Source organism: Protobothrops mucrosquamatus, unplaced genomic scaffold (assembly GCF_001527695.2).
Source record: "Protobothrops mucrosquamatus isolate PMUCROS unplaced genomic scaffold, P.Mucros_1.0 scaffold335, whole genome shotgun sequence".
Lineage (NCBI taxonomy): Eukaryota > Metazoa > Chordata > Lepidosauria > Squamata > Viperidae > Protobothrops > Protobothrops mucrosquamatus.
The window spans coordinates 237,258-260,190 of NW_015386673.1; the positions used below are offsets into that span (position 1 = coordinate 237,258).

General features: G+C 40.5%; 1 protein-coding gene across 1 annotated transcript; it reads right to left on the minus strand.

The window, feature by feature from the left end:
- Window positions 1-555: 555 nt before the first annotated feature.
- Window positions 556-22,933, minus strand: HIVEP2 (human immunodeficiency virus type I enhancer binding protein 2). The gene is made up of 6 exons (XM_015815303.1): window positions 17,716-22,933; window positions 15,758-15,912; window positions 10,854-11,029; window positions 7,348-7,449; window positions 5,661-6,547; window positions 556-2,618 (listed from the first exon to the last, which is right to left on the minus strand). Exons 1-6 carry the CDS (start codon window positions 22,837-22,839, stop codon window positions 1,848-1,850), a joined length of 7,215 nt encoding a protein of 2,404 aa, XP_015670789.1. The 5' UTR covers window positions 22,840-22,933; the 3' UTR covers window positions 556-1,847.

Here is a 22,933-nt window from a genome sequence, read left to right on the forward strand (position 1 = left end):
GGTGGCATCCTTGCAAATAAAATGACAAATCCAGGACAGCAGCTCAAAGCTTCCACTGATAACGTGGGGAGCAAATCAAAACACCACAGGAAAACTAGACACTAGATCTGTAATGTAACTGTATATTTATTTCTTTTTAAACAACACTCCTTAAATGTATTGCAATTCAATATACAAATGTGTTTTCACAGAATTATAATCCACTAAATAGCACAGAAAATAACCCAGCTCTTTTGTTGTCGTTGACGGGTAGATGTGTGTATATCTGGGGGCGTCCTTCATACCTTTAAACATGTAAGGAATGGTTCCTCCCAAACTTCTCCCAAGACAACTGAATGCTATAAATGCCCTAAATCTTGATTTTTGCCTGCTGATCTTTCTTCTTTTAGATAGATCTGTCAATACGAAAGACATTTTTTTTCCCACAAGGAAAAATGTCTGCCCCAAATAGCTGTGAACAACTATTTCTCTCCATTCCCTTTCCAACCTACCCCTCCAAAGTGAGATAACTTGGCAATATGACTCAGTTCCTTGCTCTCAACCAGTATGGAAACCCACCCACCCCCACCTCTGTCGTTTTCATGGCTTTGTCTCCTGCATGCAGTGCCCAGCACTGACTACCAAGCTGACGGGCCAGCCGATTATCTAAGCTCTGTGCAGACCAACCTGTGCTTTCTCATCTGGAGTAGAAGCTTAATTCCTCTGTAATCAAGGCCAAGGATGCCAGATTTCTTTGCTCTTGTTTTAAAGACACTTCAATACTGATATGTGATGTCCTGTCACCCGATCTTGCTTGTCTTCTAGTCAAGATCCCACTGTTCACAGACCCTCACTAGAAATGGGAAGAACCCTTTAAGCATTCGCACAATAGATATGAAATTGCACCAGTTTTTGAAGTTGCATATATTTACACAGGGTGGAATGTTTTCCCATATTCTTTTTAAAGGAGCATATAGCAACATGTTCACATAAGACCAAATACTTTTAATATATTTATAACTGTTTTATAAAGCTTTGAAAAAACTCACAATAGCACATGGTTTTACTTTAATGCTTTACGGTACTATCTCTTTAAAATCACAATCAGCACTTTTTAAGTTATAGTTGATCCAGCAAACAAGAGACAAAAAAAAATTACAAGAGTAAAGAATGGACTGATACATCCTTTTATCTTATTTTTTTTAACTAATACATAAGTGCAGAATAAGATAAGATACTCTAGTTTAAATATCTTGTTTACAATATACATTTTTGTTCTAATAATGCAACAGTAAATCCCATGCTTCACATAGAAAAAGCAACCCGCAACATTAAGAAAAAATGTACAATTTATGAAACAAAGTAAATAAATATTAGTATTACAGAATCAGAGCTGTACATAAAAGCTGTTCAGTTTTTAATCATATAAAAATATTTTAGTGCAACCTCACATATATATTGATGCTTTTTTTGTTTTTTGCTTTACATCATTTAGGTCAAAGTGTCCCAAAAGGGAAAGAAATTACATTTATTACAAAGCAGATACACAAATTCTAAAATATGTACAAATTACTGCTAAAAAATGCTTATAAGAATATAAGCAAAAGTAAAGAAAAGGCACAAACACCTGTACAGGTTAAAAGTACCAGACCCAATAAGAATTTTGAAATTTCATTTTGGTCAGGCTCATGATGACTTGTAGTTTTACTCAATTCTTTTGATACAACAAAAGTATATATAATAGCAAACTACTGTAACTTAGAACCAGCATGCTATAAATTCAAATACTTCCTTCTATCACTGGGGAAGGGACGTGGGGAGTCAACAAGTTTTCACACCTTGGAGATTTACTGTGGTTTGCTTTTTTTTCAGAGGGCGACTCTCTCCTTTTCCTGTGTGCTTGAATCTTTCCTACTCGGGTAGACTGACGGTCTGACCTCCACACCGCTTTTGCTGTAAAAGGTGGAATGAGATACTACAGTCTGCTGTGATGTACCAAAAAGGTCCTTTTCACCGCTGTGCAAGTCAGGGTTGGTGGCTGAGGCACAGATCTGGCCTGGCTCAGAGCCACTAAAGTGTTCCATGCTAAAATGTGCACTTTCCAAGGGTTTCCGAAAGGGCTCGGAATCCCTTGCCGTTCGCTCCGTCCCACGGAGGATTTCCTCTGTGGCAATGCGGAGAGAGGCTATGGCTTTTGTACAAGTCTGTATGTTTTCTTCCTGCTCCCCCTCCATGACACCTTCCTCCGAAGTGCTCTTTTGCATCAACAGTAACTCGGAAGTCGATGCGCTGCTCTGAGCCATCGTACGCAAAGAGGGAGGACGGGCACGTTTCTCCTGATGCTTTGGAGGAGTGCCAGAGTCCCACTGCGTCTCCTCAGAACTTTCTTTGGAGAGAGACCAGATGGACGGAGCGTGTAAACCGGACAGGGCGGCAGGTAGCGAATGGACAATTTGGATGCCCCCGATAGGCATCATAGGGATAGGCGCACGAAGTTGCTGCTGGGAGTGTAGTGGAAGATGACTAAAGACATAGTCGGTAGGGCCCTCAGGAAACAGGTTAGGGATGTGATGCTCCAGAATGCCTTTTTCTCCAGGCAAGTTGAAATATGGTGCCTCCAACAATCCTGCTCTTGAATTCTGCAAACAGACAAAAACAAAGGTCAGCAAAAACAAAGGTCAGTTTCCGGATTCGGAGAGGGGAAAATACACCATTCGTGTTCGTAGCTCGGCAAAACACTCATTCCCTACAGCAGGGGTCCCCAACCCTTGGTCCGTGGACCACTACAGGTCTACGGCATGCCAGCAACCGGTCCACACAAACAAGCAAAGCCCCATCCGTGAGATGCAGGCAGCACACAAAACTACGCACCCTCCGGTCCGTGGAAAAACCTCTCTCCATGGAACCGGTCCCTGGTGCCCAAAAGGTTGGGGACCTCTGGCCTACAGCGCTTTGACAACCCTACAACCCTAACCAACTATACGTAGGATTAAAAATCACATACAGGTAGCCCTTGACTTAAGACCACAATTGAGACCAAACTTTCCATTGTTAAGCAAGACAATTGTTAAGTGAGAGGTGCCCCATTTTATGACTTTTTAGCCATGGTGGTTAAGTGGATCATGTGGTCATTAAGCAAACCTGGCTTCCTCCCCATTGACTATGCTTGTCAAGAGGCTTTCTGGGAAGACTGCAGATGATAAGCCCAGAATCCTGAGATGCTGCAATCAGTTGCCAAAGTTTGACCACATGACTGTGGGAATGCTGCAATGATCATGGGTCACTTTTTTCAGTGCCACTGTAATTTTGAGTGGTCATTAAATGAATGGACTACCTGTATGCTGGTACTATAAGCCACAGAGTCATATGACTTAAGTGGCCTAAAGACATTTGTAAATAAATAAATAAATCGTCCCTTTCCAAAGGACAGTTTACAAAAGCAAGAAAAATACAAATAATCAGTAGCATACAAATCAAAACTATCTAATAACCAGCTTGTACACCATTGAGCAATTGATGGAAGCAGGTCTGGTGTTCCAGATGTTGGAAGGCAACTGGTTCACTCCTTCTACTTTAGCTAGATTACAGATCCTGGGTAAACCCTGCCTGCAGTAAAAACACAGAGTGGGCCAGATCTGGTAAATAAATATCCCAAATAAATAATCTACAGGCCTCAGTGCTGCAAAGGTATGTCACTGAGATTTAGCCACTGTTTTACCTGCTGAATTTTAACCCTTTTTCTTAGGTCTAATTAGGGCTTCTCTCTCCTTTCTTTCTCTCCTATTTACCTCTTCCATTTACCAGTTCCTCCCACGCTTTCCAATGCTGCTCTACTTTATCTCTTACCCCATTTCCATCCTAGTTACTTTCTCATTTTTTTGACGCTTCCGTGGGAAGGAGGGTTTGTGAAAATATCTTTGAACTAGTATATATACACACAAACTTTTGTTATGGGTGTCGTAGCACACATTTTGGGGAGGTGGCAGAAATCTGCAGGATTGTTTGGCAACTCAAGTATGACAAGCAGTGCATTCTCTGAATTTTTGTCTGTTTAATTTATTTTCCACCTACTTTTGTGGGAGGAAGGAATTTTGAATTTAGGTTTAAGTATAAATAATTTTTTAAAAAAACTAGGGATCCTTGTTCTAAAAAATACATGGTGACCGGTATGAAACTGCACAGATTCATACATCTAATCATTTACTGTTTCTATCTAATATATTCTAATTTCCGGACAGTTAACCAATGTTGTTATAACATTTGGAAAATTGTCACAAAGAAGTCTTTAATGAAATGAAATATCTCTGATATATAGCAGGTTGCCCCAAGCAAAAATGAAGACAGTGAAGATCGGAGACCCCTAGGTTTACCTCTGTCACAATGTGAACATTATCTTTAAGAAGCAAAGGAGTTACGCATTTGAAAACCTACATGCTATTTTCTAAGTCATCAGCCGGCCAAATAAAGATATTATTTCCATATGTATTCCATCTCTATATTAGATCCAAATATCTTCTGGCCGGTCAAGGCATCCTGGGAGGAAGACATGGGGTTGGATCCAAGTAGTGGTAAATTCATCTTTCAGGAATAAATAAATAAAGATTCTGCTCTTAAGGAAGTGATGGTCTATTGCCTTTTCAAGAAACCATCATCATATCTCTGGGCTTTACACATTTCTTCCTTTTTAGGGAAGGCTGTTGAAAAGGAAATTGGATTGCATCTCTGGAGGAACCTGGAGGAAACATATCATCTAGACCAGTGTTTCTCAACCTTGACAATTTTAAGGCATGTGGACTTCAACTCCCAGAATTCCACAGCCAGCAATACTGGCTGTGGAATTCTGGGAGTTGAAGTCCACATGCCTTAAAATTGTCAAGGTAGAGAACCACTGATCTAGACCCTTTTCAATTGGGTTTTAGGCTTGAGTATCGAGTCGGTGCATCTATCCTGGCCCTCCTTAAACTCTCGGCATTTTTTGATGCTATGTTTCTGGACTGGCTTAGGGGGTGGAAGAGAGGAGCATGTTGTTGAAATATTAGTATTCACTCCTCTATGAGCTGCTAGAGTTGGTATTGGAGGGCAGAATTCCATCTTATTTCTCTTGCTTTATGGGGTTCCTTGGGGCTCTATTTTCTCCCCAATGCTACTGATACTCACTATCTGCGATTCTTGTCAAAGGTTTCTGCAAGAAGATGAATTATAGGACACATTTGGGGTCCCAGGTTGCTCACTTCTATTCTACAGTTTTCATCCATGTAAGGACGAAAAGTCTTCATTTAAGTAAATAGAACAAAGATCCAACTGTACATGAATCAAAAGACAGCCATGTAGATTTCTTCTCCTTTCCATCAAAGCTTCCAAAAAGCCTTACAGGAAGGAAGGATCTGGGATATCGAACAGGAAACTGCAGTAGCAGGGAAGAAGCAAATAAAAAACAAACAACCTGGGCAAAAACAAGTGTTTATGGGCCTTATGTCTCTCTGATTAACATCAAGCTACAAGGATTTGTCTGCCAACCAAAACCAATATCCTAGCAATTAAGCCAATCCTGAGAGTCCAGTTTCCATTAACTCAGAATCCAATTGACATAATAGAAGAAAGAATGTTAAAATGTTTCTTTTTTTTGGTATTTTTTAGATAATCATTTTAGGTGGCCTGTTTCCACATTACTTTCAACTTACCGAATGTCCCAGGGGAAGTGATTCAGATTGTATATACTGGCCCAAGGGCAATGATGGGTTATGGTATAAGCCTCTTCGGGGTGATGCTGCTCTAATTGAGGCCATATATCGTCTCTCTCTTCGTGGAGACAGTTCTCTTCGAGAAGATGCATCCTTTCCAGGAGACACTGGCCTCCGTGGTGACAGATGCCGTCTTGGGGAAGCATCTCTGCGTGGTGATAACTCTCTTCTTAGAACAGCCTCCTTTCTTGGTGAAAGATGTCTGATAGGTGAAATCTCTCTTCTTGGCGATAGATGCCTTCTAGGTGACAGATCTCCTTTGGGTATTAAATATCTCTTTGGTGAGTTATCTCTGTATGGTGAGGAATCATACCCAGGGGATGACTGTTGGCTGGATGATGAAAGATCTCTAGGAGATGAGTTGGACTCCAAGGAAATCATATAATCATCATCCATGCAGCTAGGTATGTCAAGTCTGTCTTTGTCAGGTTCAGAATCTGTACTTTTATTCTGGAAAAACCTTTGATATTCTGTCATTGGTGAATCATCACAAGAATCACTTGTTGTTAAGAGGTGAGTAACTTGAATGCTAGGTAAAGTGACCAAATAACTTATCAAGGAGGAATGTCCTACAGAACTCTCAGGAGAGCCCCCAGTGTTCACAGATAATGAGGAAAATCGAGGTGGCTGGGGACTAGTGCTTCGAGATCTCGTCTTGGGTGTGGAGTCTCCGAGAGCATCATCAAAATCATCCTCATCTTCATCATCCTCATCATTGTCTTCTCCATCTTCTCCATCAGACTCCTCAGCATCAGAGAACTGATGGTCAGCTGATGTGCCAGTCAAGTTGTTCTTCTCAATTTCTTGGTGGTTATCTTCCATATTTTCTGAAATAAATGTAACAAATGAGTAAGTCATATGCAGGGACACAAAACTGAACTTGACTGCAGAACGTTTTGCCTATAAAGCTACTGATTGTGCCTAAAGCTCCCACTGCAATATGATACAGACAGATGCTTTTCAGTGATACATGGGTATTACTGAAATACACTGGATGTTTTTCTGCACCATCAAATGCATAAATCTTTTTAATTTCCATGCCTCTCTGAAACTCTTTGCAAAATTGAATAAATTCAGAGTACAACCAAAGTTTCATGACATTTGATCATTTATATGATCCCCAAATACTTGATTAACAACTATATACCCACTTCAAGGGATTACGTTGATTGGAGTTATATCTAAGCAGAGTTGTACTAGTGTAGTTATCCAGTAATATATCTTTAAAAAATGTATTATACCACTAAGTTATGCCTAAGCTAATATTCTTCTCCCGCTAAAGGAAGAGCTGAGATGCTCAGATACCTTATGTAAAGTGAGGCAAACTATAACAGCAATGTGCGGTGCCAATAAAATTCACACCATTTTGAAATATGTCAGCCCCTAAGAATATTGTGTGCTAGAACCAGTTGTAGACCTGAGTGGGTTGGGATAGAGTCAGATGCGAGAAGACATAAAGATAATCTTTAAGTTTTGTAAGAGTCAAACCAATAAGTCAACATTATTTCCAGTGCTTTAATGTTGGCAAGAGGAACACTTAAATTCTTAACAGAACCTCTCTTGCGATTAAGTGACAGAATGTCATTTGTACACTGCAAGGATCCCGGCAACTGAGACAATCATATACCTGCTTCTTCAGCCTCTGCATCATCCACTGATGTCATTGATACCCCAAGCTCCAGGCATTTTTTCATGTGCGCTTTTGACTTCATATGCTTTGTCAGATTCCCTGTGGAAAACACAAAGATAAACCAGACAAGACGGCACCAGTTTAGAATTCATACTGACTCTTATGAAGAGAGGTTTCCCATCTTTTCCTAGAAATAGAATTAATGAACTGGACAGAGAGATAAAAAACATATTCATTTTATATAAATGTCATTTCAGCAAGAATGATTTCATAGAAATACATGTGTTTTCTTCGTCTCTCCTCTCTTAACAGCCCAGCTGTAACACCTCAAGACTACTGAAGCTGAATTTTATTTTTATGCCCCTGCCTTTATTATTAATAATGCATCACCACCATCACCCACCACCAAATGCTGGAACAGGATAGGCATTCCAATTGTCTGAATGAGATGTGAAACTAACTAAGGCTGTCACTGAGAAGAAAAAAAAATTGAAGATGTCAGTCCAATTCTACCATCTGACATAAATATTCTTCCTCCCACCTTGGAAAGAGGAGAAAACAAATGATTAATCTAGGACTGACCATGTTTGCACACTTGGACTATCATATGTTGGTCTAAGGTAGGGTATTTTGGAGCTCCCTTTTAATGGGTGAAAAAGGAGCTCTGCCACCACAGCTCCTGATCAAGGCAAGGAAAACCTCTTGCACTTTTGCTCCTCTACTACCTGTATTTCAACAGTGGTTAGGGAAGAAGAAGGGAAGTATTAAATGTGGCTTCAAAAGATCTAGGAAAGTCAAAGCCCTATCAGTTTCCTACAATGGAAGTTTACACCTGCATAGCCCCTCCCTAAAACGGTCCAGAATCAACAGCACTCCCGATACTGACATGATAGTATTGTAGGAGCATTTTTAGAAAGAAATGACTGCACTATAAAAAAATTAGCCAAATTAAAAAAAAACCAGAAACAGCTGCTGCTCTGACCTCTGGCCTTGAATGCATGGAACAAGGAGGACATGAATACTTGGCAGAAACTTCACAAGGTGTTATTCCCGTTTGCAAGCCTTTAATATCTAAATTACTTAACTGTAAGCCACCCAGAATGAGGAAAGTGAGGTGGCCAGCTATATAAACTGAATAATAAATCAACAAATACTATAGTCAACAAAGAATTGTTTGGCATCTTTTGAGACTAACACACGTATTATTATCTAACCTTGTAGATTATTTTATTTATTAAGTTTATCAGAAGTCTCTCAGAGTTTATGGTTAGACATATTAAAACTAGATGCATTTATTTATTATTTATTTTTTTAAACAAATTTATATATTTGCCCAACTTAAACATAGCTGACTCCGGGCAGCTTGCAACATAAAAAAAAATCTAAATCTAATAAAAACCCTTTAAAAAAATCACCCTTCACTCCTCCCCCCCCCAATGGCAGCCACAATGCATTTAAATCAGCTGGATCGGCTCAATCTCCATTCGATTTCCTCAGGCCTACCTACTGACCAAACCACATTTTTAGGGCCTTTTGGAAGAGCAACAGGTGAGAGTCAGCCTTAGCTCAGGAAAATAATGTTCCATAAAGAAAGACAACCATTGCGAAGGCCCTTTTTCATGGTTCCACCAGATAGCCCAGGGGTAGTCAACCTTGGCTCTTTTATGACTCGTGGACTTCAACTCCCAGAATTTCTGAGCCAGCTAAGCTGGCTCAGGAATTCTGGGAATTGAAGTCCACGAGTCATAAAAGAGCCAAGGTTGACTACCCCTGAGATAGCCTTTCTTACTCTATGGGATCCATAACATGCCCTGCCTTCCCATCCTGCTGGGCTGGATAGATGTAATAAGGCAGAAGCAGTCCTTCAAATAACCTGGCCTCAAGTTCTATAGAGCTTTAAGGGTGATAACTATATTACTCAAGCAAATCCAGCAGCGAAAAAGCCTATTTTAAAAAAGGCATTTGTGGGGCCTTATCAAAGAGGTTACGCTCCTGAATAAAGCAAAGAATTAATTCCACAGAACTGAGATAATCAAAGAGTAGGTTCAACTATGAATCACTATGGGTCAAGCCAATGGGGACGTGGAGGAACAGGATTTTACAGAAACTCAGCTCCATTTCCTTACACACAAGTACATGAAAAGTTACTCCAGAATAAATTTGCAAGTCCTTGAGGTGCAACTAGATTAACTTTTACAACAGGCTGCAAGTTCTTATTGAAATATAATTAACAATCAGATATATCTGGAAAAAAAATGAGTTCATAAATAATTCTGTTAATTGTGTTATCCTCCCTACAGATATTTGCTGATTCTTCACACTATTTTGTCTCAATGTAACACTTTAAGCATGTGAAAGTATCAGCTTTTACAGGAGATTTTGTGCAGCCTGATGACCTCCAGATGTGTTGGATTACAATTCCCCAGTATCTCAGCACATCTGGAGTGTACTAACCCTGGTACAGTTGACTTATAATATCAAATGCTGTTGAGAAGTCGAATTGTATATTAGTAGTGCAACATTAAGCAGATTTCTCCTCCTCTATACATATGCAGAGTGTAGGTATTTCTCTCTGTTATTGGGAACAGGAGTAAATCACCAATGGCTCTATCATTATAAATTAGGCAAATGGCATTATTTTCTTTAAAAAGGAAGGCATTGATTAAAGGCACAGTTCTGTCAACTGCGGTCACTGCTTGGTAGGGTTTTGCAGAGATGCTAAACGGAAGCTGCTTCTCTTTCCCTGTGTCAGTGAGTACCCATGTACCTATGCTAGTAGATCTCAATCCATAATTCATGTCAGCATGAAGGGAGGAGCCCACCCAGAGTCTGTGGAATGGTGCATTATTAATAATTGTGAAACTGACCCATCATAAAGGCAGCTTAGGAATTCTCCACTTGGCACAGTTAATGTTCCACTGCTGCAATGTGCTGCCGCAAATGTACAACCCCCTTGATGTAATTGATATTTGCACCACAGCATTTTCAGCAGAAAAATAATAATTGCCAAGGTAATTTTATGCCACTACATTTCCTCTGCAGACAGATAGGCTGGGTCGAAGCCCGTATCTCTTAATGTAGTTACACAGAGTGGCTTTCTCCCTGACAAATACATCAAACCATGAATCTCTTATTCAAATAAGAGATTTTTATTTCTCGTTTTTCAGAAATAAAAGCTCCCTTGTCCCAAAGGTACTTTTTTTCACGTGGCAACTGGACTTTCTTGTTTTTCTTTGAAGACGTTTCGCTTCTCATCCAAGAAGCTTCTTCAGCTCTGACTGGATGGTAGGGAATGGCAGGATTTATACTCCTTGCAGACAGTCGTTGACTCACCTTTGGGACAACCATGACCTGGATGACTGAGGATCTCCATAGGCAAAAAGCACCCTTGGTTTAAGAAAACTTCTCTTACATTTTGAAGGATAGAAGTCTGAGCACCAGGAGGACATTTCGTCATTAGCCCAGCAAAATAAATAAATAAATAAATAAAACTGAGCAGGTACCTTTTGTTTTGAAGGCAAAATTACACAGCTTGCATATATAAGGCCGTACATCAGTATGAGTCCGGATATGCTTTTTCAGCATGCTGGGCTTCTTGCAACGGATTCCACATTCTTCACAAATATACTTTCCACGTCCACGTCCCCTGACATACACGTAATCCTCATTTGATTTATATCTGTTAAAAGAAAGTCAGAATGAAAATAGGAAACACCAACCCGGCCATTTTTATTCACAAAGATTGTATTTCGTTGAAGTATTACAAGTGTTACTTTTCAAGGCAAAATCATTGCTAAGATGGGTTACAAGCAGAACAACCTACTACAAAAGTTAAGACACTCCTTCAAATAAGAAAAAGAGTTGTCTTGTGTAGGTACCTGTTAAGGCAAGGGTGTCAAACTCAATGTCACTGAAGGCCGCATCAGCATTGCGGTTGCCCTTGGGGGGCTGGGTGGGTATGGCCAGAGTGAGTGTGGCCTACTGGGTGGGCATGGCCAGTTCTACATCATTCGCGTCAAGGGTGCCTGTGGGGGCCTGGGCAGGAGTGGGACAGATCTGAGGGTCTCTGGCAGAAGGGGGTGGGACCGGGGCAAGTGCCAAGATGGCCACTACAAAATTGTACATTGGCTCCCAGCTGGCCTGGGCCAAGGCCAAGGCAGCGGGGGCCGTTCCCTCACTGTTTCCAGGATGGCTTCGCGGGCCACATGAAACCACTTCGCGGGCCGCATCCAGCCCCCGGGCCTTGTGTTTGACATGTCTGTGTTAAGGTATCAGGCTAAAAAAGATCTAGTTCTTCCTGAAGCTCAAACCCAACTAGGCAACTTTGGGCCAGACACTCTGTCTTAGCCCTAGGAAGAAGACAACGGCAAACCACTTCCATAAATAATGTGAAGAAAACTGCATGAACTAATCCAGGCAGTTGTCAGGAGTTAACAATGACTCAAAGGGCATGCATGCACACACATAGAGAGTTATGTCTGAACAGAAACACTTATTTAGAGGAAGCTGGGCAATGAATTTTCTCCCTTCCCGCTTTTTTTTTTAGCCTTCTTAAAAAGCTAACAGCCCTGTCAGTATTTTTAGGCTTAGGCCCTATTGCGGGACTATAAAATTACTTTTCTCTAGGAAATTCTAGATAGTTTCCATGCATTTGCAGAGCAGGACTATGAACAAACCTGTTTCTTTGTATGTGTTCATGGTTAACTACTATTTCCTTGCAAAAACAGATCATGCGGTCCATTGACGGCAATCTTCCCTCCACACACACACACACACACACACACACAAAACCAAGGGAATTCTTTCATATGACAATATCATGTTGATTATGACCACACATTTGGCAAATGTTCACTGTATGCATCTTCTTACAGAAATAGACCTTTGCTCAGTGACCCTTTGTTCTTGCTGAGCCAGAACTGTTACAAATACAAAATGTGCAAACGTGTGCCAATCTGAACTGCCTAAATGAAATTGTTTTGCTTTTTCAATGCATACTCCTCATTAAAGACATGGAATTTAAAACTTCCAGCATTTCCAGATCAGAAAGACAGCCACGATTATTTTAACATTCCTCACACAGCACAAGACCCCTCCTCACCACACATATTCTCCCTCTCAATTTCCAAAGGGATCGTTCTCCTACAGATTAACAAAATCAGATATCCAAACAATGATTTCTTTGTTTACTCCATATTTATATCAGGGAAAGAGAACCTTTCATACTCAGTTCTGGGAAAGATTTTGAAGATCATAGGCTAACTCTGACTGGGCCAAAGGTAGAGTAAATAAAGGCATAGTAGATAAAAAGACATTTCCAAAATCAGCAAGGACATCAATGGCATACATCACACCTCTATATGCCAGCTCTTTCAGTCTTCTTAAAGAAAAGTAAAGAATAACTTTGCCATGGAAGAATTTATCCTTCCAGGCGTTTTCCCTTGCTGTCCAATATACCCAGGCCTTTTTTTTGGTCATAGAACGCCCAGAACAGAGTTCCGGCACCTTTTTTGGATGGAACCTTGTAGGGTAGGCAGGGTGGGTTGTATGACGTGTGTGAGTTCCGGTACCTTTTTTTTTTTATTATTATTTACAAAAAAAAGCATTGGTAAAACCATTTGCAGCAGCATACTTTTGCCTAAAGAAGGCTTGCATAAGTTGTTATGTACACTCCCAACTGCACAATGCAATCCTATACATTCCTATGCAGATGTGAGTTCAGCTGATTTCAGTAACGCTTATTCCCATGTAAGAGAGTAGTAAGCTTGCACCCTTAAGGAACAGAATCAAGCAAGAGAAGAGACAATCAAATAGCTTCTGGGGAGGGAGGGGGGGGGAAGACCAGAATGCCTTTATTTCCTCAAAATAGTTAAACTTGCCCACAAATCCCTCTCCTTTGCTTCCAGCTATTATTTAAGCAAAAGCCAGATCCTGGAGTCAAAATGAACACCCAGCTGTAAATGACTGCTGGTGGTTATTTCATCTTTTTGCCACTGTCAAGTTGCCTTTGTTCTCAACCAACTGAAAAAAAAAAGGTTAAGGCTTTTATCAAGACGAGGATGCTAAATCACTCACTGATAAAGTTAGTGCCAAGAAAAGACAAAACAGACTCTAAATTTATTGCTGATACTGTTTGGGATATGGGATGTTTCCAGGCCAAGATTTTGTAAAAGGACCACACTTTGAAAATTTGGACATCCCAGAAAAATCATGATAGCTGGTAGGTAAAACAAAATAAAAAAGTAGATGTTTCCACTATTCCTCTCTAGAAAAGCTGCACTGACTTCTTTTTTCCCGTCTCTGAAGGCAACCAACTTCTAAAAGGATGTCTACATGGCCAATAGTTATCTCATTAGGGGAGGCCATGTGAATGATTTTCACTACAATCTTGTACATCTCCATTTCCCTTAAAGTAGGATGATCCTCCTGACAATCGTTAACCAGAGAAAAGACTGCATTATTGAAAATACTGTAGAATCTGCTAAATTTTAGAATGGACACATAATGAACAGGACTAGCAAAGCAGAGGATTTCTGTTCTATTCTTCTACGACGCTAACGTTTCCCTTTAGCTTAAGATATTTTAGTTTTATTAACAAAGAGTGATGAAAATGACATACAGATCATGCCTGGCCATGATCCAAAGAAGTCTTTCAGCTAAGAGCTCTATTGGCTCCATCTACTCTAATTCATCATCCTCTTGAAACACTGTCAAGTAGACAATCCCTCACACGGCAAGCTTTCCTCTACCATATGTCCCTGTAGTGGGGTGTTACCTTTCTTTAGCCTTATCACTACTAAAATGTGACCACATGCAATGGTTTTTTTTTCTGTTATCATGTTATGGCTTAGTTTAGTTTGGTTTGGTTTATTTTTATATATGTCTCAAAAACTGGACATCTAGGCCAGTGAAGAATCCTCCTTTTGGAAGACCAAGTTTAAATGTTGCTGTTACGCTGATGCTATATAGTTCTTTGAACAGACAGGTGTTTGCGCCTTGTCTGTTTGTAATTGTTGCACACATTAATGACACATTATTGTCCATCTCCCTTAAAGTGTGATTTTACACATGCTGTATTCTGTTATCTTATTCCACTTTTACCACTGATATACGGGATCCAGAAGATAATCTACTAAGCTTATTAAATTGATAAGTGTCCTAAATCGGCCTTGATTTCAATAAACCTTTTGCATGCAATTCATTTGATTAAAATATTGGCTTAAATTATTTCAAAAGCCCTCTGAATCCTGTGGATGACTGTGATAAATTCAAACTTTAAATCCTGTGGTTTAATCTATGCAATATCTGAACTCAATTGGCTTCCGAAGAACTCTGTGAGTATTGAAGCACTGGTCATAACTACAACCTACAAAAAGATCCATATTTCAGCCCAAATTATACAGCTCAAGATTATTTGGAAAAGCTCTCTCAACAAACTCTTTCTGTGCCAATATCTTTTCCTTAATGCAAAGGAGAACATTCACATTAGCTAATTCTGATTTGTTGCCTTCTTTCTTAATATTTAAATGAATTAACATGGACCTTCAAATCAATTTTGAGCCCTGGTGATTGCATGGACAAATCCATTCAGGTTTCCTGGCCACATTTTTCAGAAGTGATTTTGCCACTGTCTTCTTTCTAAGCTGAAAGACAGTGACTGGCCCAAAGAAGAAAGATTTAATTCAAGTCTATCCCTTCCCCTGACCAGGGCTTATTTGGAGAAGTTTGATCAGTTGGCCATGTTCTTTTCCATTGTCCTTTCCATTCATCTGGCACAAGAAGTTAAATTATGACCTTATTACCTATCAGTAGTGTTCAGAGGACTTTACAGTATCCTTTCTTCAGTGATAGGTCAATGATCATCTTCAGAAGATTGGGCAAATTCTGTTGAAATCACCACTGAATGAATAATAATAGCCTTATAAAAACAGCTGTAAAAACCCTTTATATTGCAAAGAGTTCCATCATTAGTTGCACGATCCCGAGAGGACTTTCGTGTCATTCTTTCGGAAGACCCATTTTATAAGTACCAAAGACAAACCCCTGAAGATACTTCAGAGGTTTCCAACGCAAGATCATACTTGAGGTTTTATGAAGCGTGTACGGTCACACGATATTAAGCAGATGTCAGATGTATTTTTTCCCCAAAAATGGGACAAGGCAGAAATTCCATGGATTATTTATTCCTTGTTCTTTTTTGTTCATGATTTCGAAATAGTCTGTACAGAGTTTTCATGAGGTTCAAATTGGGGCCTTGTTTAACTCCTAATCAATTCTGGTATAATTTGCATAATTGATTATACCCTGAGATTTTCATCACAAAGGCATGAGGACCCAGAACAATTCTTTAGCTCTTGTCTTTAAAAGTAACACAGAACAAACAACAATGCCATCTTTCTGTTCTTACCCGCCTTCAAAAATTTTAATTCTCATTGGCTCAGTTTGTTTGGCTACAATATCTTTATCAGCATGGCTGTCTCCTTTAATTCGTTCTTTGATAACATTCCCCACGACTTTCTTTTCAAACTTGCTGCCATATACAAAAAATGGCTCCTGTTTCATCTGTAAAAAGAAAGGCAGGGGAAAATGTCACTAATTGTTGAAAATGTTTGAAGCTTAGAATAAACACTACATGCATAAACAGAATAACTGTGTTGTGCCACACTAATGTAAATGCTTTAAAGTCACAATTAGGTCTTACATCTTATTGAAAACTCGGGAAGCCAATTAACTTAGTAGGTCTTTTGATTTTCCAAGGAATAAAAGAGGTAGGCAGAAGAATTTTTTTTAAAAAAATGCCTCAGTATATTGTAAACATAGTATATTATGTTGCCAGTTATACGTAAAAAGTAAAGATAAATGAGACTTACTAGACGATCAAAATCAGTCAATTGATGACCATTGGCATTTCAAGTCATAGTCTCCTCAAAGCCATCCAGCCCAGCAGGGGTGGTGTGGTTAAGACACACTAGTTTCTCTGCCTATAGTTCAAAAGGTAGTGATGTGGCAACAAACTATGACCAACTACCTTTGATCTCCCCAACCCAATGTATTAGGAATTTATTCATTTCTAAATAAATAAATAAATCCACACTCTCCTGGGACAGAAACAAGTACTTCAGTTTCAACTAGAATAGACTTTATATGCATTGGAAAACCCCAGGTGATGTTAGAGTCTGTACTTTTTTTTGTGGAGGCAGGGACGAGTATCTACAAACTGTAGCACTACCACCAGGTTTAAACCAAACACAAATAAAATTCAATGCCGGTTCTCCCCCCCCTCCCCCAAGATCTCATCTTCCTGTAAATTGTTAGATGGCCACACCATGGCTATGGAAGCAAAATGCAGATTCACCTTCCCATATTAACCTTGGAGAGAAACCTCTATGTAATTTTATTTTAAGCTTCCTTTATTTATTCTTTAACTACAGTGTTGAATTTCTATCCTACTTTCTTCCCAACAGTTTATGTGGTGGTTTTCCCTTATTTAAATTTCCCAATAATCCCCTTAGATAGATTAGGCAGAGGTTGACTGATTGACCCAAAGTCACTCAATTAATTTTTTAATCAAGTGGGGGCCTGAACCTAGATGTCCAAGTCCAATATTAATTCCATTTTCTTTAGCCCAGGCATGTCAAACTCGCGACATCCCATGACGTATCGCGTGACGTATCGCGACTTTTTCTCCGTTGCCGGCAGAGTGATGCATCCAGCCCTCGGGCCGGCAGTTTGACATGCCTGCTTTAGCCAATGGCCTAATAAGAAAATGAAAGTGAAAGCACAGATATGCAATTGTATGGTATGCATAATTCCAACAGTGTAGATTAATTATTGATTTTATCTGAGGGTACTCAGGTGCAAAAACAAAAAAAACACTTAAAAATAAAATAGTAAGGCCACCCCTATTGTTCAGAATTTGTTATACTTATGAGAATTCAATATATTTTGCACTCTTAAAAATTATATCACTATGTTGAAAGATGCAGAAAAATCAGTTAATGTAACAACTGGCACATTATGAAACTCTTGAAATTAACATTTCATATTTATGCTTTATAGCCAGTTAGTGATGATGCCATTTCTTCTTGTAAAATAGAACCTTTGAAATCATTTCCTTTGAAAAACATAATTGGAAAATATTAAATCCCCACAAGATTTTTCAGAAACAATCCATAATCATGATGCCATTTTCCTACTAACCCTTACTCATAGATTTGAAAAATCCACTTAGAATGAAACAACAAACTCATTAATATGTTGGAAAACTATTCCAGAAACATTATGCTGAAATGTCTCTGCACTGCACTTTCCATACAATAGAAATTCTAACCAAAACACGTAGATCTTTAAGAATTGGCTGATTACCTGAGCAAACTCTTTCCATGCACTTGATGACGTCAGCTTTCCTGTTCCAGGCCTATGCATTGGAGACAGTGTGTAGATTTCTCTGCTGCTTTTCTGCTTAGAGCGTAGGAGTGCAAGGGTAATCTTTGTACTCAGTCCTGATGGGTTTGGGTTACATGAACTAATGCACCATGTAGCATAAACCGATGATTTTAGGGTTGCTTGTTGAATAAAACTGGGTTTTGTGTAGTTTAAGAAACACCAGCTCACAGTTGTGGTAGTGCGCAAACTAGGGAATTTCAAAATCTGCTGGATGTCAGCAAGATCCGTCAGGAGAATTCTTGAGGTCACTGCTTTCCCACTTGGTTGAGATGCCATTTGTACCAGCATACCAAATGGCAATTTTTGTGGTTTGGATTGGTCTTCCATCTGACTTTCTCCTGAAGATACCAAAGACCTCTGTGGGCTTAGGCACATATCTGATGATGTTTCATCCACATCCAGTTCTTCCGGGGACTCCCGGCCTTCAGAAGTGCCACTAGATTTTTGCCCAGGTGAAGCAGAATCAAAACTGGGAAGCTTCTCCTTGTTTAATGGAGAGGACTCAGCGGGAGATGGTTTGGTAGCTGGCAAGTCTTGAGATGATGACGATAATGGAGAACAGAGCAAAGGAGACTGCCCCCTTTCTTTTGACTCAGTGGTACAACTCTGCCTAACCAGCTGGGGCTTTTGTGGTCTGGAAAAACTTTTCTTTATATCTGAACTAGTGAGTTCTACAGCACTTAGCTCCTCAACAATCTGTCCATACATTTTTTCATCTTTGACTCTCTTTTGTTGTTTGGTCTCCATAAAGAGCTCCAAGCTACTTGCTGGTGAAAGCATACGCTTGTTTCCACCTAGAGTAGAGGCAGTATCTGAACTGGAGGTCAAACATAATGGGATAGAAGAGTCTAAGTTGAGTGACAGAGTTTGTGGTACTTTCCACAAGGGATATTTTTCCAGCCCTCCATGTTGGTTTAACATCTGTGCTATGTTAAACCCTATTCCATGCATGGGTGAGCTCGTTGCTAATGTCCTTTGAGAAAGAGTCTCATCTACTTTGCAGATGACAATAGCAGGGCTACTGCTTTGAGCAAGAATCTGGGAAATGCTTGTGTACATCACACTGCCATAGGACGGCACATGGGTCTGGATTCTAACAGGAACAACGGTGCCCGGTAATGAGTGAAGAGGTTCAATATTCTGGGTTTCAAAATTCACCTGTAACTGCTGTTCAGAAGAGGTATCAGTTGATTTAATGCTACAATCTGGCTGGTAAGTTGCAAGTGCATTTTTAGAATACTGCCCAGATGTTCCTGAGTAACGCTGGTAAGGTTGCTCTTTAGTACATACATAATCAGGTTTCTTTCGAATATGCTCTTGAGCATATTCCAAATGGCAGCCTGGGTGACTTTCCATTGGGAAAGGTTGCTTACAATAAGATTTTTGAAGCTGCTGTACAAAGTGATGTGGAAAGGGAGTCTGTGAAATTTCTGAAGGCCACAAAGGCTGAGATGGCAAGTGAACCATGCAGACAGATGGGTAGGGGAACTGCAATATAGTACTGTGGACAGGAAAAAAGGGAACTTTTTCTTGCAGTGCAAATAGATGCTGTTGATCTGCTGAATATTTGCTTAGAATATAAGGTGCTTGGGGGACTGAGAGGTGGGAAAGTGGTGATAAACTAGTGCTTCGTGGAGAACAAGATCCAGTAGCTTGCTTCCCGGAGTCATCTGAAGGAAGGGAAAAGGAAGAATGAGACCAAGGAGTTTGGGAAGACCGGAGACCAGCATGTCCATGTTCTGTTTGCTCTTGCTTTATATTTTGTTCCACAATTGAATCGGCCTGGGAAATCTCCGGGGAGCCGCTGAAAGAAGCCTGGCGAACTAAAAAGCATTTCTTCCTTTCTCTCACTGGAGATAAAACCACTGGAGGTGCTCCTGCTGCAGAAGCATGAGACAGATTCCCGTAATCAAAAGATTTGCTTCGTATCTCAGGGATTTCAGCAGGATAAGGACAGGGCATCTGTTCTGATGAGCACCGTCTCATTTCTTTCTGTTGGTGATGTCCAGGGACAGAAAGAGAGTAAGCACCAGCTGGGACAGTCAAAAATTCAGGTTGTTTGACCAATTCATCCTGTTTGGTCGATGTTATGAACCTGACACACTCCTCCCGTTCAAAAGACATTGAAAAACTTGAACTGTGAGACAGATTACTCTCTTGACTAGGGCTGCGAGAAAGGCTAGTTCCTGTGGATTCAAAGCTAGACTCTCCAGAGGAATGCTCCATGTCAGCAAGACGCAAACGTTTCTTCTTAGGCGGTAGCTTTTCAGCTGGGAGCTGGGACAAGGTTTCACTTCTTTGGGGCCACTGGAATTCTTCTGCGGGCTTTTCTTGCTCTTTCACTGGGACCTCTCTCTCTTTTTCAGGCTTATCCGGCTCCTCGGTGACACGGATTTCAGGGACTTGTATATTATGCTGACGAACCAGCCTCGGCTGCATGTATGTCTGAAAAGGCTGTAGCGGAGAAGGCTGTTTGCTAGCAACATCGGCATTTTCTGTCTGCTGAACTCTCTCTGGGCTCATGGGGAATTCCACAACCTCACTTTCACAACTTTCAGATGTCAAATAGCTTTTCTCTTGCTGGCAAGTAACAAGCTCTGTAGATTCAGATCTTTCAAATGAATTGGGCCGACTCAACGAATTTGTATGCTGAATCACAGAAATTACATTCCCTTTTCTACTCAGAGATTCTGCAGCCTTTTCTAGATCAGTAGCCGGAGAGCATTCTTCTAAACTAGTGGCTGGACTGCATGACTGTAAATGGGGTCTACACATCTCAAACCGCTCTGAATGACAAATAGCAGTGCTATCATGGCTTTGTATGGCATAGCCACTCCTTGGTCCATCCTGGATTTGCAATTTAGGGTCAAAATCGCCAGTCATGGAATTGCCACTAACCCCACTGCATAATGATGGTGTGTCTTCCTCATCTCCAACACTTTTTTGGATCCTACGCTTTCGATTTTCAAATACAATGCCGTATGTGGAAGACATTGTCTGTAACTGTGTAGGCGATTCAGTATAGAATTCCCCACTTGGTTTTGACCCACTGAAGCTTTGCTTCAGAATCCCATAGTCTTCCCACTTTCTATAGTGCTTTCCAGAAGAGTCACCCTCATACATATGTCTCTCCCCTGCGGGCAATTTCTTTTCTCTCATGCCTAGCCCTTTTTCTCCAACAGGTGATCTAACGGAAGCAACCATAATGTTCTTCCCCATTCGTCCATGATACTCCAAATCCGAGTGTCCTTCCTGCAATGAAGGAAGTTCAAAGGCTGCCTGTCTTATTAACATTCGTTGATGGGGTATTCCTATAGTTTCAGGATAAAATACATCATCTGAACCCGTCATTCTCTCATCAAATGAATGGCTTCCTCTTAAAGATGATGGGACGTTCAAGTTAGTTGCAGATGATGTGGGCATGGAGTTGCTTCTAATCAGTGGATTTGTATCTGCTGAAGGTTCCAGGAACAGAGATGCATCACCCAGATGACTTCCTGGATAAAGGCTTGATTCATGTTTGATGGATGATGTAACAATTTGCAACTGTTTGGATTCTGAACTGCTGTCATCAAAGACCTGGCTATTTTTCATAGTGCTCATGTTGCCAGAGTCAATTAGTGCTTCATTATTTGGAGACATTCTCTCTTCAGACAAGTTAATGTCTAATCTAGGATTTACAAAAGGCTCCACCTTGCCTTTTCTACCCATTGAATTACAATCTTGATTGGCTGTCGCTAATGGTTGTGCAGTCCTTTGATTAATCCTATAGAATTTCCCAAAAATGATTTCTTCATAAGATTTCACATTGGTATTTGGTGGACTTATCTGTTGCTCCGCGCTTTCCGAGCGTGAAAAATAACCAGAGTCAGTGCTTCCTTTGCTATGTGGGCTCAGTAGATTTAATGACTGGTCAGAATCTTGTCCTTTCTTCTCAGACAGTCTCAATGCAAGGCGTTGCTTAACTGTGTGAGAGTCATCAGACTTCGTATTTAATGGATTCTGCAGATTATCAGTCCCAACATGCAGGGAGCTTTCACATGGGAATGACACCCCACTTCTGGGAATAATTAAAATAGGGACTTTCATTGGGCCTCCCAAGGATTCTTCTATGGATGCATGAAAGCCACTTCTGCTTGCAATCTCTAATGGAATCTGCGGAACTGGGCTCAGTTTGTCAGCACTTTCGACAAGTAACGATGTCTCTTCATCTGTATCTGTACTCTGCTCCCCATCTGAATGTATCTCTGCTTCCACATCAATGAAACTGCTCTCTAGGTCCAACTTAGATACAGCAGATTCTGTGAAAGGTACTAAGCCTGCTTTAATTGCATGGGCATGGGATTTCCTGTGCTTGTATAAATTGCTTTTTGTCTTAAATGAAAAACCACAAGGGACACAAGGGTAGGGTCGTTCCCCCGTATGGGACCTTATATGTTTTTTAAGTACACTAGGTTTGGCACAAGCCCTGCTACAGTAAGGGCAAATGTATTTGCCAGGCTTTTTGGGTTTATGTTCTTTCTTATAACCATCTTCTGAAGATTGCTCTATACATTTCTGAGAGTACTGGCTATAAGCAGGGTTAAGATTGGACACTTTCTTTCTGGAGAAACTTCCACTATGGCCATGCATGTGAAAAGGAAACAAGTCCTCGGAGGCAACTGGCTGCAGAGGGCCAGAAAATGGCCATTTATGGCCTTCCAGGCTCTGTCGCGGCTTCAGATTGTGCAAGAAACCTTGTGGCAACGATGGCTGTGGAAATGAAAGCGAGTGTGGACAGGAGTATGGACTTGGAAGCTGCTGAGGGTATTGCTTGTCTGTGATTTGTTGGGTTGCATTGTTTGGTGACACCCCTTTCCCAGAACGAAAGAGCTGAGACGACGCAGGGCTTCCCATGTGTTCTGGATCGATTTGTGCCTGACTTTCCAGGCTATCCATCTTCACATTTGCTGAATGCTCCTGCCTCCATCTGCTTGATATTTTTGCTGCTTCTCCGGTTCTTGAGGTAGCATTTTGCCCTACAGCTATATCTCCAGAGTCCATTTTGTCACCAAAGGTCTTAGGTACTAGTTCACTTGAAAGCTGTACAGGCACATGAAGTGTATCCAGTGCTGTGCTTTTTAAAGTTCAGGTGCTC